The 17,322-nt window shown below is 39.9% G+C and overlaps 1 protein-coding gene across 3 annotated transcripts in view; it reads left to right on the top strand.

Moving 5' to 3' along the window:
* The window catches only part of TGFB2 (transforming growth factor beta 2), an 82,312-nt gene extending 67,188 nt beyond the window's left edge, over nucleotides 1–15,124 (top strand). For 2 of the 3 annotated variants that reach the window (XM_007173526.3, XM_007173527.3), the window contains 5 exons: nucleotides 5,594–5,726; nucleotides 5,850–5,960; nucleotides 7,496–7,673; nucleotides 9,040–9,193; nucleotides 12,289–15,124. In XM_007173526.3, the coding sequence (XP_007173588.1) occupies nucleotides 5,594–5,726; nucleotides 5,850–5,960; nucleotides 7,496–7,673; nucleotides 9,040–9,193; nucleotides 12,289–12,447 (735 nt within the window). In that variant the 3' untranslated portion in view covers nucleotides 12,448–15,124. The remainder of the gene's footprint in view (nucleotides 1–5,593; nucleotides 5,727–5,849; nucleotides 5,961–7,495; nucleotides 7,674–9,039; nucleotides 9,194–12,288) is intronic. The other variant, XM_057545650.1, reaches the window with a different exon arrangement.
* Nucleotides 15,125–17,322: the final 2,198 nt, after the last annotated feature.

Below are 17,322 nucleotides of genomic sequence, written 5' to 3'. Positions count from 1 at the left end.
ATTATTAACTAAGACGAGTTGATGGAAAGTTTAAATCCAAGATAAAGAAAAATTTCAACCTACCAGTTGGCCCAAAGTGGGATGATCTTTCTCAACAAGTAGCAAGTTCACTGTCGTGAGAGGTTTTCAGATAAAGCCAGAGATGTTAGAGGATGAATTGTTTTGGGTTGGAGCGACGGCCCCTAAGGGCCTCTCTGACACCAGTGTTTCATGACACTGACGTTAGTGCGTGAGATGAGGCAGATCTAAGAGAATGGTGCTCAGAGCCAGCGGAGTGAACGTTTAATTCAGCATTTCCTCATCACTCTGTGCACACCACTGCAAACATTTTAAACACTGAAATATATTTAAACATTAAGTACATTAAAAACATTTAAAAGGAACAAGATGGGCCCACACTTGTTAACCTGGTGTCAGTTTTTCTCTCCAGCCCTATTGTTAAATTTCTCTTTCCATTAGAAGTCTGGTTGAATGGGCCCCTGGGTCCTTCTGTAGATCTGTTGATGTCTGAATATGGAAAGTAAAATCGAATCCCCAATGCTTTCTTATACCTTTTTGCGATGTCTCATAGGAATGGAAGAGGTGTCTTTCACGAGGTCTGAGCCAAATCCTGAGTTGATTTATAGCATTATTCCTTTAAGACTAAGCTCTCCTCTGGCTATAATTTTGCATCTAGAGTTCTGTTTCTTTTTTTTTTTTTTCTTCCTTTTGGCCCTAAACTATTGGGTAACATCAGTGACTTTTGCCTCTCTCCACTCCCTGACTGGCTGGTTTCCAGTGGCAGAGAGATGAATGGATCCTTTTGTGTAGGGAGTTTTGTAATTCAGGGAAGAACTGACAGCTTTGCCAAAGGCGATATGTGGGTATTTTACACATATTACAGATAATGTGTATATATCAATAACGTAATGAAGGTACCATTCAAGCATGGCTGTGGGTGGTAGCTAAGCAAGAGACAGCTAAATCTCATTCTTAATATATTAGAAGCTCTCTTCTAATTTAATCAGGAACAGTTGTTGTTCTGTTATTTAAAGACAAAAAAGTCAGTTAAAGCAGGGAATTATAAAAACATGAGTTGGGGGGCAAACTTTATATTTTAATTTAAAACATATGTATGTGTATATATGTGTACAACACACACACACAAACACAATTTAAATGCTGAGTTTTTTATAAAATACCGAGGACTTTTCATTGACTGTGGCTCTGCCTATTGCCAATCCATGTCTTATTTTTTGCCTAAACCACATCCGTAGTACATCATCAATACTTTCTAGTTTTTAGTTTCTTTGAAGGAGAGAGACGTTTCAGGACAATTGCTAAGCAAACTGAGTGCAGGATCCTTCTAGATTTTTAACATATTATTTCCTTCTTTGATAGTTGTCTCTCCCACATCTAAAATTAGAAAAAAAAATATATTGTGGTAAAATATACATAACATAAAATTTACCTTAACCATTTTTTAAAGTATACTATTCAGAGGCATCAAGTAAATTTACAGTGTTGTACAACCATCACTGCTATCCATTTCCAGAAATTTTTCATTATCCTAAACAGAAACTCTGTGCCCGTAAAAAATAACTCCCCATTCCCACTACCCCCAGCCCCTGGTAACCTCTAATTCTACTTTATACCTTCATGAATTTGCCTATTCTAGTTATCGCATATAAGTGAAATCGTACAATATTTGTCCTTTTGTGTCTGGCTTATTTTACTTGGCATAAAGTTTTCAAGATTCATCCATGCTGTAATATGTCAGCATTTCATTACTTTTCATGACTGCATAATATTCTATTGTATGTATATACTCCATTTCGTTTATCCATATATCTGTTGATGGATACTTGGATTGTTTTCATCATTCAACTATTGTGATTAATGCTGCTATGAACATTGGTGTACAAGTATCTGTTTGAGTCCCTATTTTCAATTCTTTTGGGTATATACCTAGCAGTAGAATTGCTAGATCATATGGTAATTTCATCTTTACCTTTTCTGAGGACCCACCAAACAGTTTTTCAAAAAAAAATTTTTTTTAAGCAATTTGTCTTTATGAAGACTTTCTAAGGCATTCAGCTGGGTTCTCACAGAAGCAACAGCTCTCTTTACGTTTGGTCCTATATTTCATCAGTTTCTAGACCGTCTAATTAACTTGTATAATTACAATATCATGGATTCCCTGGTGGTCCAGTGGTTAAGACTCCGCACTTCCAATGCGGGGGGCGCGGGTCCGATCCCTGGTAGGGGAACTAAGATCCCGCATGCTGCGTGGTCAAAAAAATACAATATCAAGTCCAACTATCATAAACGCGTTTAGAAACATATACAATTGATACTTGCTAAGCATGCAACTCAACTGCTAAGACCAGAAGTCCTTGGAACATACTAGAGAGTAGCTTTCTGGCAATAAACCCCAGGGTGCTATGGGCATCAGCCAATACCTATTACAGAACAAATGGAGAATATTGGTTAATCTGTCCAGTCAAATGGAGGCCAGTTAAGAGAGCTTTTACCATTCAATTAAATTACCTTTGTCATGATAAGATGTATAAAGGAATTTAGAAATGACTGTGGCTCTAGAAAAAAACAAAACAAAACAGCTGCACATCCAGGACTGTTAACATTCAATACACTTGTTGTTGGGAGACTGGAGAAAGGCACACAGCAAAGGCTAAAATAGAATGGGAAGTTGACCAAGGTGGTCATTTTTGTATCAACTCTTGGATTTAAGAAAGTTCTAATCGATAAGAGCCGTAGGTTAATTTCCTTCCCTTACAGCTTCACTTGGCGTGGGTGATAAATGGAAGATAAACAAAGAATAGGGAGATCGTGCCTATTCTTAGAAAGAAAATACCTTTCAGGTTAAGATTCAAGACTTTGGGATGTGATTAGAAGGTTTTCTAGCCAGTTCCGAAATGAAGTCACCAAGCTGTAGGAGGAGAACTTTTATACAGCAGCGTCCATCCTTGTTGGCGACCCAAATGATTAAAGGTTTGGGAAATTGCCCCTCTAAATATGGGCTAAAGGAACTGGGTTTATTTAGCTTAGAGAGGGAGACTGAGCATGCTGAGGGGGACTTAATAACAGTCTCCAAGAATATGAGGGATAGTCTATGAGTGATGGAAAGCAGCTGTTTCCTGTTTCCACTGAGGGCTGGATAAGAAAGAATGGAGTTAAATTGCAACAAGTGGGTTTAAGAACTACTTGGCCATAAAGTTCAAGACAACAAACCCACAAGACCAAAGTCACTTCTCTGTTTCAGAATTATGTAGCTCACTAGCTATCTTTCTTGGGTGGTTTCAACTGGCCTGTTCTTGAACTAGTAAAAAGATATGGAGGACCTTTCACCGGTGTGAGAGTATGATGTTGTCCAGTGTCAGAACCTACCAGTGTTCTGTGACTGAGGAAGCACTTGTCTTCTAAGGAGATTTAAAAAGAAAAAAAATTCAGAATCTCTTTGCTCCCCCTTCATCTGCTTTTAAGGCCAGATAATCTAGATTTACTTCTTCTGTATGAGATGAAAAAAAAAGTGAGTTTGGGGAATGTTACTAGTCTTTAGCCAACGAGGCAGATGGAAATGCCTGAAACTTCTTCTCAACTATTGTTTCACCATTGTTATCCTGTCTTAGGTGAATTTTACTGTTTATTCTGAATTGGATAAAGGGGTGTCTTATTTGCCCAACTAGGAGTGTTTTCAAGGCAAGGTTTCATTTCCAGAGGATTGACCGCTGTTAGGTTATATCTGGAAAATTATAGGTTTTTATCAGCATTAACTGTGTATGTGTTCCACGTGGGATATTTTCATCTTGTACCAACATTTACTATAAGCTTATTAGAAATGTTTGCCTCTATCGTTGAGTGTTCTCTGGCATCTGGGCAGGGGTGGGGCGGACCATAATCCAGCCCTGACTCCCACAACTCTTTTGGTCTTCAAAAATCCAGCATTGAAGGAGGAAAAATGACCTGGGGTTGATTTAAATCACTCATTCACTGTGAAGCTTTGGACAAGTTACTTAACCTCTCTGAGTCTCACTTTCCTTCATCTACCTGACAAGAATGTTTTCAGGACTAAATTAAATGCAATAGTATGCTCCAAGCTCAGAGCTCATGTGCCCAGCCCTTAAAGCATTGATTCACAAAGGGCATCTCTTGCCTATGGTAGCATCATGAGTGCCTCTAGATTCTCTTCCCTTGTGGGCTTTGCTGGACCTTAGGGGCAGGTTTGTAGGGTAGGGTTGGTCTAAAATTCATGAGGGCACCCGAAATCCAATTGTATGATTTTTTTCCCCTTTTCTATACTTACTCAATCCAGAAAAAAAAAAAGTCCACTATAATGCCAGATGTTCCAGGAAGCGTTTGTTGTCAAACTACTTGAAACAAATGATGTGCACACATGGAAGGAAAGTGCGTTGTAAAATCAGCAGGAAGATTATGCTTTTTTTTTTTTTACAAGGTTTAAAGGAGAATAAATCAGTCTTCTAGATACGCAGGTAGTCATTTAATAGACATTGATTAAATCGAGTGCTGTGCTTTGAAATGATATCAAATTGAAGACATGATCCCTGCCTTGGGAGAGTTTATGAACTTGTTGGAGAGACCAAGCATGTATATATGAAATGACCACAGAACGGTTAGACTCAATCTCAGGAAAGGAAGTATAAAACAACAGGGCTTGAGCCCGTAAGTACTGAGGAAAGGCAGGCTACAGGTTTGGGTAGGGATTTAATATAGTTCTTGGAGACTTAGGGTCGTGGTTTGACGGGTTCATAAAACAGTATCATTTAAAGACAGACAGAATTTAAAAAAAAAAACCAACCTAAAATGTTCACTTCCTATAGAAACCTAAGAACATACTGCAGTTACTCTTAACTTATTTGAAATAAATGCATCCTTCTAAATTCTTAGCGTTCAGGCTGATTTCCTTTCAAACTCTCCCTCCACACTGTGCCAGACTGCTCCTGCCCAAATTTGTTCTTCATCTGTGGGATATGGAACATCTTTATAAATCAAAACAAGTCACAGGGAGGGTAAAAATCCCAGCTAGAGACCTACCTCAAAAGCTGAGGCGTGCCACATATTTTAATGGCGGTGGATCTAGGAACCAAGGTTAGGACCTTTCTCTCTCTATTAGAAGAAGATTTATAATTCAGAGCCTTCTGAGGGTGAGCCTGGATCCTCTGACCTGGACCCATCCTCCAGCCCCTCCCCACATCCCAGCTCCCCAAATGAAGTAAGCAGGGAAGCAGGACAACAAAACCGTTAACTTAATAGCGTAGAATTTATGGCTGAAATCTTGCAAAGCTTATGTCAGCAGAGGAAAATAATTACTGTCACTTTCTTCGAGACACTTGGCTTTATGGTTCCTGTCACCTTTATCATAACACACAGCTGATTTAGTAGCTCTGTTTTTCATGGCAAATGGCCTGGTGTTATGTTTTTACGCATGTGGACATGCTAGTGAGATGACAGTACATGGAGGGACTGGAGTGGGACTAAATTTAGATAATGAACTGGAATACTGTTAATGGTTTGGGTTTAGTCATGCTGTCAGTATGCCAGCTGAGCTTTTTTCACTTGCCCTTTCCTCCTCTAGATTCTCAAATCCAAAGATTTAACATCTCCAACCCAGCGCTACATCGACAGCAAAGTCGTGAAAACCAGAGCGGAAGGCGAATGGCTCTCCTTCGATGTCACTGATGCTGTTCACGAATGGCTCCACCATAAAGGTGACCACCGCCCTCTGTTCTCCTCCTTCCATGTTCAGTGATCCTAAGTTATTGCAAGTCGATTGCAGATTGAGGGGTAGTAGATGCATAGACAAATGACCTCCTTGACTTAATGTTTTCCAGACAGGAATCTGGGATTTAAAATAAGTTTACACTGTCCCTGCTGCACCTTTGTACCATCGAATAATTACATCATCCCCAACAAAAGTGAAGAACTAGAAGCGCGATTTGCAGGTAACTGAAACTTGGGCGTATGAGGTGGGGGAAGGGAAGGGCCTCTGTTGATAATCTCCTGGGGGGATGAGGTCAGTTTGCATGTGAAAATGAGATTGCTGGGTGAGGCCCGGGGAGTTTCATTTGTTTGGGCAAAGATATGGTTGGGGAAAGATATATGAAGGCAGAAAGGATTGGAAGAAAGGGATTCCTTCCCAGTTTACGCTGCTCGATGCCCCGTGATGACTTGGCAGTACTAACTGACAGACTTACCAACCTTCCAGACTCTTAAATAGCCTGTTAAGCCCTTTATTCGTCACTTGAGCAAACCAACATTCCATCTATGCTAATTTTATAGAAGAAGAAGATCACATTCATTCAAGGACATCCATTGATTATTCCCCCCAAACCCAACGTCGTCGGGAAGCCACCACTGTATCTCACAGAGGACGTCCTCTCCCACCACAGCCTCTGTAACTAACCTGACCTGTACCAGAACACACCCCCTCTTCTAGCTGGTGCCCAATATTCCAAGTGACTTCCTTATCAGACTTTCATAATAGTTTATAAACACATAACAAGGTTTTAGTTGCCCCCCTAGTCTTGCTCACCTCTTAGTGAATTAGCCAAAAGTCAAAGAGGATGAGGAGATGCCAAGGGTTCAAGTCATGTCTTACGTTAGGTAACAAGTCGTTGGAGGACGACAGTTGAGGGGGGAGTCTGGACCAATTGCGGGTGCAGCACTGGCTCCACACCACCAGGCTAGGGAGCTAATGGCCCTTTCCTAACTCACCCCACCTGGGACCTCCATCCATTGGCAGAAGGCTCCAGTGGGCCTTGCTCATGGAAAAATACTCCCAGCGATCTAGAGGTTTATTTCAGTCTCTAACCTAGTCATGATTCTCTAGAGTATGGAGATTAAATGCTTAAGCTGGGAGTCTCCTGAGTGCGCTTTGGGGAGCTCGAGTCTCTCCATCTCAGATGGAATCAGGAAGGCGTGGAAGATGTCATAAAATCAATGAAAAAACCCTTTCTTCACAGCTTCCCAAAATAGCATTAGGTAAGGGTGGGTGACTTCCGTTTCACTTGAACCTCGTTCACTGCGGTTTAGTGTAAGTGTCAGTTTAGGTTCATCAGGGAAGCTTTTGACTTGAGCAGTCCTAGGAAGAGAGGGGACCAGCGGGTGACACGTCCTATGGCCATGTCATCAGTCGTTGAGGGGTTGAGCACAGCCCACACTGAGGACTGACTAAAACAAATAGTCGAGATTGCCCTTGGACCAGAGGTCAAAGACTTCTCCTGTAGTGACTTTCATAACCAACAGGCCCTGCCTTGGACACGGAACTGCCTTCTGACAAGAGCCCCGTTTAGCCGTGTTCCTTGTCACCTGCACTAGTCCTATCCATTGCCGCGGGGAGTGAGCCAGCTGCTGCTGCTCTGTGGTCATCACTGCTATTTGTGACAATAGACAAAGGAAAAAAAAAAAAAAAGATATGGCTGATTCTCTGTGATGAAGGTGAAGCTAAATGTTTATTACCCGAATGCATTTTTTCAAGGTATTGATGGCACCTCCACATATACCAGTGGTGATCAGAAAACAATAAAGTCCACTAGGAAAAAAAACAGTGGGAAGACCCCACATCTCCTGCTAATGTTGTTACCCTCCTACAGACTTGAGTCACAACAGTCCAACCGGCGGAAGAAGCGTGCTTTGGATGCAGCCTATTGCTTTAGGTAAAGGAAATACAAAGAAAACAAAAAGTAACTGTGTTTGTTTAACTTTTGTACTGCCTATGCACCCCCCCCCTTTTTTTTTTTTAACTAAAAATGGACTTGAACTGCAACTCATTGCGTAAAACCAGGACTAGAAAAGTAGAGCCATAGTATTTCGTAACATCATCCTTTCCGGAGGCTTAAACAGTTATTTCTATGCTGTATTCATCAGTTCTTTAGCAATGAATCTACTGTGAAGGGAGAAAACTAGCCCCCTGAACTTTTTCCCCAGATCCCTCCGAAGCACTTTGAGGCTGAAGAAGAAAAGGAGCTGTCTGCTCCCCAGAGCAAAGTTAGGTTTCTTTGAGGTGCAGGATGGGGGTTCCTAACTGGGGAGACTCACCACCTGTAGAAGCCTTCACTCTCCCTGCAAGGTACCCATGGTCAAACCTTCTTCACAGTAACAGTGGTGAGAGAGACAGAAGAAGGATGCTATTTGTCGTGCCTTTTACTAGAGAATATGAGAAGGGAGGGTAACATAAATGTATCTCCCATTTCCACATGAATTCATGGAGGGAAAGTGTGAATGTTCTTCTGTATTTTTTTTCTTTTTCTTTTTTCTTTTGGCCGTGCCACAGGTGCAGCTTGCGGGGGCCTTAGTGGCTTGCGGGGATCTTAGTTCCCTGACCAGGGATTGAACCCATGCCCCCTGCATTGGGAGCGCAGAGTCCTAACCACTGGACCACCGGGGAGTTCCCCTTTTCTGTGGTTTCTTAGCAAGCATGGTAGGAGCTGTGGGGTGGTGAGGGGTCCTCACCGATAAAGTGCTCAAAGTGTCTGAGTTCACAAGAAAAAGGGTGTTTTTTGGTTGCCAGAGCCAGTGGTTGCTCTAAGCAAGACTCCGTGTTTCTTGATCCCTGGTTCATTCCTAGATCCAGAAACAGGAAATGAAAGAAAGGATTTCTTCTCAAAGGAAAATGCCTTAGATTGTTCTCTGTAAATAGCTATTGTACTTCATCCATTTTGCATTTGAAAAGGCAATAGAGGCTGGATGGCAAAACTGTGCACTGTAGGTTGGAAGGGGCTTGGTCTCCATCTGCCATATCTCTGCTTATATCTCATCATTCAAGGGAAGGGTTTGATTTTTTGAGGTCCCAGATAAACGAGTTGGGGCATAGAACTCGCAAGGGAGTCCAGCGAATCCCCATCACACCTCATCATGACAGTGTCTTGAGATTGCAGTTCAACCATTAAAACCTGGCCCGTGGTCTTTGCTCATACATATTTGTTGAATAAATGAACGAGTCATTTTCCTGGTTTGGGATGAGGGGCGGGGGGATTGGGGTGAAATCAGCTTTAAGATCTCCATTGCTCTTTCTTTTATCAGAAATGTGCAGGATAATTGTTGCCTACGCCCACTTTACATTGATTTCAAGAGGGATCTTGGGTGGAAATGGATACATGAGCCTAAAGGGTACAATGCCAACTTCTGTGCTGGAGCGTGCCCGTATCTGTGGAGCTCAGACACTCAGCACAGTAGGGTAAGTACGGACCTCACTTGTCTCTTCTGTTCTTGGGCTGCTAATATGTACCTGCTGATAGTATTTCCACATGAATTCTAAATAGCCTGGTGCCCTTTGGTCATCACACGTGAATGGGTGCTGGACACACCCTTTGGAATGATGAGAAAACAATGTAAGCTGTAGGTGAACTCAGAAAGTAACACTGATGAGTTTGGACAGTAGGTCTGGCCTTCCCAATTAGATTACAAGCAACTTGAGGACAGTTTCATTTTTTCTCTGTTTTATATTCTTAACAGCTGTAAGCATAAATAGGTGGGATCAATATATCACTCGGTGTCATGTGCTGTTAAGATGTGCAGGGACCCAGGTCTCCAGCTAAAAAAAGGATCCGTTATCACCTCCATCAGGGACTGCCATATTTGAAAGAACATAGAGGACTTCAGTAGATGCGTTGGCAGAGTGATTCACCAGTGTATGGCAGTTATAAAGTCATTTAACTTCTCCGAACCTCAGTTTTCTTATCAGTAAAAAGGAATGTCTGTATTAAAAATTATTTTTGAAATAATAATGTCCAACTCGAGAGTGGACGTGAAGAACATAAAGATGATATATGGAACAGTGATTTGAAAATCAGTATCTCCCAGTCTTTTTGAATATAACCCAAAGTAAATGAGAATCTGAATATTTTGTTAAGTTACTTCAATGAGGAATGAAGGCTAATTCAGAAGGCAGGTCCTAGATTGGATGCCATGGGTTCCCAGCCCAGATTAGCAAAGACTTTTTCTATGTAATAATGATATTTGTCCAAATGCTTCTTCCTGGTGCCTAGTCATGTAGGATTTTTAGAGATGGAAAGGACTTCATAAGTTATCTTGTCCCATCCTGTAGTACTATGTATAAAATAAATAAACAACAAGGACCTACTGTATAGCACAGAGAACTATACTCAATATTTTGTAACAACGTACAAGGGAAAAGAATCTGAAAAAGAATACATACATATATATATATATATATATATATATATATATATATATACACACACACACACACACACATAACTGAATCACTTTGCTGTACACCTGAAACTAACACAACATTGTAAATCAACTATACTTCAATAAAAATATAGAATAAAATGAAATAATAATAAAATAAAATACAAAAAAATAATAGGCTCTCTTCTTCAAACCCTTCATTTTTTTAAAGAAATTGAAGTCTAGATCAAGTAGATGACTTGCCCAAGAGCAAACAGCTGGTGACAAACCAGAGCTTGGAACGCAGGCCTCCTTGTTTTATAACCAGGCCTTCGTTCACTTCGTCGTAGAGTTTAATTCCTGAAATGTGACTACACATCGCGGTTATGCCTCTGTAAATCTCCTTATTAAAGAAACATTAGTAAAATTGCCTTCACTGCAGGATAGGAAAATGAATCTCCTGCCAAAAAGGTCACATAATGCGTTCAGCTGAACTCAAGAGTTTGGGGGATATCAATTATTTTAGATAATCTGTATTCTAAAATTCCTCTTGAATTCAGCTGAAAAAATCTCGTGTTGGTGGAGTGTGAAGTCTATTTATTGATAAACGCTTACATATGCTACACTTTCAATTGACAAATACGCCTCCCCTTCCTTCAGCTGTTTTCCTGACATCCCTGGAGATTCGGGCTCTCTGGGCTGACCACGTGCTTGGCCACGTGAGGGAAGCTTGCTCATGCCTGTCCCTTGGTCTGAGCTCTCTGGCCAGGCTGCTTCAGCTGGGCTGTGGCAACAGTAGCTGTAATGTGGGCAGGACCCAGTTGCCAAGTAGAAACATAATTCTCCTCCCTGATACACAGAGGGAGTGTGTGAAGGCTGAGACCATGCTTGTTTTTCAAGGAGAGAGGAAGAATCACTGTCATGATCACAAATATGTGGTTTGGACAGTTACCCAAAAAGCCAGAGGTAGCTTAATAAAGTAGTCAGTGTTGCTGTGCTGAACAGATCTTCTGTCTTAGGCTGAAAACATTGCAGTGAATCTCGAGGAAAAGGTCACTCGCCGTTTGATTAACACATTAATGGCATCCTTGGAAATGTCTCTTTATCATCACTGGGGAAGCACCATACTTCTGTTGGTAGAAGTCACATACCCCTTTGATATAGGATGGGGTTAAAGGTATAGCACTAACCATAGAACTTTCTTTTCATTCTAAGACTGCCTATTCACTCCTCCAGCTTAGCCACTACCATTTACCACCTGGAAAGCTAAATGGAGGGTTGATTATTATTATTATTTTAAGAAAAATGTAACAAAGTGAATAATTAAGAATATAGATTACTTCCGAGGTCGTTCTTATTACGAAGCAATGAAAAATGAAAAGACTTTGATCTTTTTTTATTTTAAATGAAAATTTAGGTGACATTAAATTGGCCTGAGAAGACACTTAGCCTAGGAAGATTTCACACTGCAGACAGGTGTCTTTTGCTCTACCTAAGGGTAGATTAAAGCTCTGGTGAGAGTTTTAATAAAAAAAAGTTATTCTCCTGTTTATCCATGTATTCATTTCTTCACCTAGCATGTGAGTCTTGTTTTGGTTTTGTCCAGAGAAGACTCACTAGGGCTATAAGGTTAAAAAAAAGAGGTGTGTAGAGTCCCTGACCTCAAGGGAACTCTTCATCTAGGTGGGGATTGAAACTACTCACGAAACAACTTCAGTTACAAAGAAGTGTAGACACAAGGTGAAATACCAAGTTTGGTATTTGGACCAAGTTTTCTGAGGGCCTGGGAAGTATGGGCAGCAAAGCAGTGATCAAAGTAAAAACTCCTTGGAAAAACTGGAAAATCTGTTGAATGAGCAATTTTGCCTAATCTGACTTTTACAGAATTATTTGCTTACAATGTATGAGAAAAGGATTCTGTAGGAAAATGGTGAATTCAGGGATTCCTCAGGACGCCTACCCATTTGACTATAATTGGAGAATAAGTAAAGGAAAGTGTAAGCCCCAAATAATCTAAATTGCCTACTCAGTGCTGTGACTGATAAGATAACCATGTGCGATGGTTCTATTAAAAAATAATTGCCTGGTGTTTTTGGTCTTTTCCTATGTTTTCTTTCTTCTCCTGTGTCCTTTCAGGTTCTCAGCTTATATAATACCATAAATCCAGAAGCATCTGCTTCCCCTTGCTGCGTGTCCCAGGATTTAGAACCACTCACCATTCTCTACTACATCGGCAAAACACCCAAGATTGAACAGCTTTCTAATATGATCGTAAAGTCTTGCAAATGCAGCTAAGATTCTTGGAAAAGTGACAAGACGATAATCACACAGTGATGATGATGATGATGATGATGATGATGGTGACAAAGGCAATGTTTGTAACAGGAAAACACGAGAGAGCCTTGCTTCATCAGTGTTTAAAAAAAATTTGAAAAAGCGGTACTAGTTCAAACACTTCGGAAGTTTGTGTTCTGTTTGTTAAAACTGGCATCTGAAACAAACAAAAAAAAAGTTGAAGGCTTTATTCTATATTTTACCTACTCTGTAAGTGAGAGAGACAAGAAGCAAAACCTTTTTTTCTTGAGAAAAAAAAATAAACACTGGAAGAATTTGTTAGTGTTAATTATGTGAAAGAAAAAAAAAAAAACAGGAAAATCCCGTTAAGTGGAGTTGCTGTACATACGTTTTTATCCCACGCCTCACTTGATTTTTCTGTATTGCTATGCAATAGGCATCCTTCCCATTCTTACTCTTAGAGTTAACAGTGAGTTATTTATTGTGTGTTACTATATAATGAACATTTCATTGCCCTTGGAAAATAAAACAGGTGTATAAAGTGGAGACCAAATACTTTGCCAGAAACTCATGGATGGCTTAAGGAACTTGAACTCAAACGAGCCAGCAAAAAAGAGAGGTCATATTAACGGGATGAAAAATGCAAGTGACATATTATATGACCGAGCAAGTCTGCATGAAGAAAAGACCCTGCAAACACATGCTCTCTACCAACTGCCGGAGGAAGCTTCTTGTAAGGTTCAAAACTGAAAAGCCTGTTAATAAAGGAAACTTTCGGTCAGAATAAGTCTGTAAGATTTTTTTTTTTTTTCCTTTTTAATTGTAAATGGTTCTTTGTCAGTTTAGTCAACCAGTGAAATGTTGAAATGTTTTGATATGTACTGGTCAAACTTCAGACCTTAAAGTATTGCTGTATAGCTATGCTCTAGATTTTTCCTTCATTTCGGTGTATGTAACCATACCTATATTACTACAATAGATGGGTATAGAAGCCAGTATAATTGGAAACACATCTGCAGATCTCTTTTGCAAATGATGAAATCAAAACATTAACTACTTTATGTGTAATGTATAAATTTTTACCATATTTTTAATGTTCTGTAATCATGTCAACTCTGATTTAGATTGGACTTAAATTTGGGCGCTTTTTAATGATCGTTCGGAATTGTGTGTTTCCTTTATCTGGCCAGTACTTTTGAGTAAAGCCCCTGTATTTTGACTTGCACTACAAATACATGTTTGATAGTATTTGTTCCACCTGTGCTTTTGCATTGTCCATTATTATGACATAAGCTACCTGAGTCCACTTGTCCTTTTTTTTTTCTTTTATAAAAAGACGTAGTTTTCCTTCCTTTTCTAAGCATCATTACTAATCAATTCAGACATTAACAATCTTCTATTTTAGGGAAATTGGGGATTATAGATACATAGATAATTGAGGTGAAATGTTTTAGTTTTAGCGAGGGCTTAAGGATCTGACTGGAACTCAGAATCTTGGTGACTGGGTTAAGAAAGGTTTCTCTAACTTGGTTTAATCAGTATTTTCACGGAATTCTACTGTTATAAAAGAGCAGACAGTTCATAGGAAACAGCTTTTTCTTTAATCGACCTTTTAGTGTTCAGGGAGAAATGGAAAGATTTACATTTTAGTTGATTTTTTTTTTTTTTTTTTAAGGAAGGAAAAAAAGCCCAGGTCAGCCTAAGTCATTTAGTTTATTTCACTGAAGTTAAGGTTTTTATAGATGTTCTTTGAAGGTTGAAAAGGCGCTAGGCAAATTCTCCCATGATCAAAAAATCCTTTCTTTCCTCTGAATGAGAGTTATCAAATCAGAGGTTAGAATTTACCTTGCTGAAATACATGATTTGCCACATTTTTGCAGAGGAGGTAACCTTATGTCAGGGGTTGTAGGATATGTCAGTCTGTCAGTTGTCTCTTATTTAGCTTTAGGATAACAATTAATAGTAAGTCAATGGAATATTTGCAGTTTTACCTGAAGAGCAGCACAATGACGTGTGAATCCAGAGTGAAGTTGTTTGTTTGATATAGTGTTCTTCTTTTTTGGAATTTCCTGACCATTATTAAAATGACAAATTGGATTTGTTTGAAAACTGGAAAAGCAAGAGATAGGATGCCACAATACCAAACAACCCTTGGGTTGGATGTAACCCAATCCCAGATTGGAGTGTGTTGATTTTTTTTTTTTTTTCTCTTCCACTTTTCTATCCATTCTATGTAAATCACTTTTATTTCTGCAGGTATTTTCCTCTCAGATAGAATGACATTTTGTTTTGTATTATTTTGTCTTTCCTCATGAATGCACTGATAATATTTTAAATGCTCTATTTTAAGATCTCTTGAATCTTTTTTTTTTTTTTTTTTTTTTTTTTAGTTTGGGGGTTCTATAAGGCCTTTATTTCCCATAAGTAAATATTGCTATGAGAGGGAAGGGAGATGGGAGGGAGTGGGGAAAATGTTAGTATGTAGGGGGTTGGGTTGGCCTGCAGTTTCTCTGTGATAAACAGCAATACGATTTTATGGTTGGCATGATTTTTTTTTTTTTTAAATGGAACATAAGAATAGCTGTTTTGTATTTTGATGACTGATTACGCTGTATTTTAACACAATGTATGTCTGTTTTTGTGGTGCTCTAGTGGTAAATAAATTATTTCAATTATATGTCGATGTGTTTTTCCTGTCCTGGTATCATCCTGGAGACCAGAGAACACTTCTGATTCAGGGAGCATGATCTCAAGCTAGAAAAGTCATACCAGCTTTAAGATTGTGCTTTTTTTTTTTTTTTTTTCCTTAGAGAGATTCAGTCCAGAGATGTCATGCTTTAGAGTTCAAGAGCCAGGATGTATCTATCAAGGCCTGAAGAAAGCCCTGTGCAGTCTTTTTATTCCCTTGTTTATTGCTATTTGGTAATTGTTGGAGATTTAGTTTCCATCCAGCTTGACTGTCTACCAGAAAAGAAATGCAGAGAGATGTTTGGACCATGCTTTGGCTTTCTGATCCTATGTTCTGCCAACCCCAGGGCCAAAAGGACTGGTCTAGACAGTATCCCCTGTAGCCCCATAACTTGGATAGTTGCTGAGCCAGCCAGATATAACAAGAGCCACGTGCTTTTTGGGATTGGTCTTTGAGAGCAGCTACTTCTCTATTTCTCCCCTACCGCTGCACCAAAAAACCCCTTTTCCCGCAAACTTCCTTGGCTGTTCCCTGCAAAACCAGACTTTGCAAGTGAGTTGCCAGTCTCTCAATAAATCAAAGTAATAAAAAAAGTCGTTGTGGCTCTGTCTGGCTGTCCTGCTTTATCTAATGAAAGAACGAGTTTGTGCCTGTTGTCTAAACATCACCTAGAAACAAACCGTCCATTCAAACGTCTAGGTAGAACAGAAAACGGTTCCCTTTTCTACACTCTGTGTTTCATCTTTTATACTCATCTTTTATAGACAGAGGAAGTGTTTCACTTGAAAACAATTCGTTCGTGCTTCTCTGCAGAGGGCCAGTACCAGGCCTATCACCCCAGCCCCCATCACCTTTATTTGAAGTGTGAGAATAAGAGGATATCATAGGGTCATGAAAAGAGTCACCTAAGAGCTGTATCAACTTGGTAAATTTGTCAGCCACTCTGAGCCTCCTTTTCCTTATCTTTAAAATAAGGATGAGATTTACCTGCTTTATGGGGCTTTGTGTGTTTGTTTTTGTGCCCTTGCTATTGTTAAGTAAATGGACCTAGGAAAAGTACTTTGGTGTTTGGCCTGTAGATGATGGTCAGTAAATCGTAGTCTTAACAGCTCTTTAACGTCTATTCATGCTGTAACCAGGGGCCAAACCCCTTCTTCTTGATACTGAATGTGTAACCTCCAGACCCTAATCTCATCAATGAATCAGGCCATCAGTTATTCCTGAGAATATTCTGTTACTCTGTTTCTTAACTTTCTGGTTACATGACTGACCAGAAACTGTTTAAAATCATGGGGAAATGTTCAGGTGAAGCTTTGCTTCCAGCCCACCGATGAAATTCAATGTAACGGAGACAAGGCGGTTAGTTGACGGTCCCATTTTCTAAGATGATGATACTGAGACCCCCCCGCCTTTTGTTGAGCAACTACCAGCTACTGTTCTCCGTTATCCTACGTAACCTCACATGTTACCCTATGATGTAGGCTTTCTTGATAGAACTCCATTTTACAGGGAAATGAGCAGACTCGGAATGGTTAAATTACATGTCCAAGATCACCCAGTTTGTAAGAGGAAGGTCGAGAACTTCATTGTTCAGTACACTAGCTACTTGCCACGTGTGGCCTTCAAGCCACTGAAATATGGTGAATCTGAACTGAGACATTCCAAGGTGTAATATCCAAACCATATTTTGAAGACTTAGTACAAAAGAGAAAGAATATCTAATGCCTCATTACTTTTTTATATTGATTACATGTCTAAATAATACTATTTTGAATATATGGGATTAAATAAAGTATATTATTGAAATTATTTCACCTGTTTCTTTTTTACTCTTTTAATACAATTACTAGAAAATTTAAAAGTACATATGGGGGGCTTCCCTGGTGGCGCAGTGGTTGAGAATCTGCCTGCCAATGCAGGGGACACGGGTTCGAGCCCTGGTCTGGGGAGATCCCACATGCCGCGGAGCAACTGGGCCTGTGAGCCACAACTACTGAGCCTGTGCGTCTGGAGCCTGTGCTCCGCAACAAGAGAGGCCGCGACACTGAGAGGCCCGCGCACCGTGATGAAGAGCGGCCCCCGCTTGCCGCAACTAGAGAAAGCCCTCGCACAGAAACAAAGACCGAACACAGCCAAAAATAAATTAATTAATTAATTAATTTTAAGAAAAGTACATATGGGGCTCG

Source organism: Balaenoptera acutorostrata, chromosome 1 (assembly GCF_949987535.1).
Source record: "Balaenoptera acutorostrata chromosome 1, mBalAcu1.1, whole genome shotgun sequence".
In the NCBI taxonomy this organism is placed as follows: domain Eukaryota; kingdom Metazoa; phylum Chordata; class Mammalia; order Artiodactyla; family Balaenopteridae; genus Balaenoptera; species Balaenoptera acutorostrata.
The sequence above is the reverse complement of the archived record's forward strand: the minus strand, read 5'-3'. Positions and strand labels throughout refer to the sequence as shown.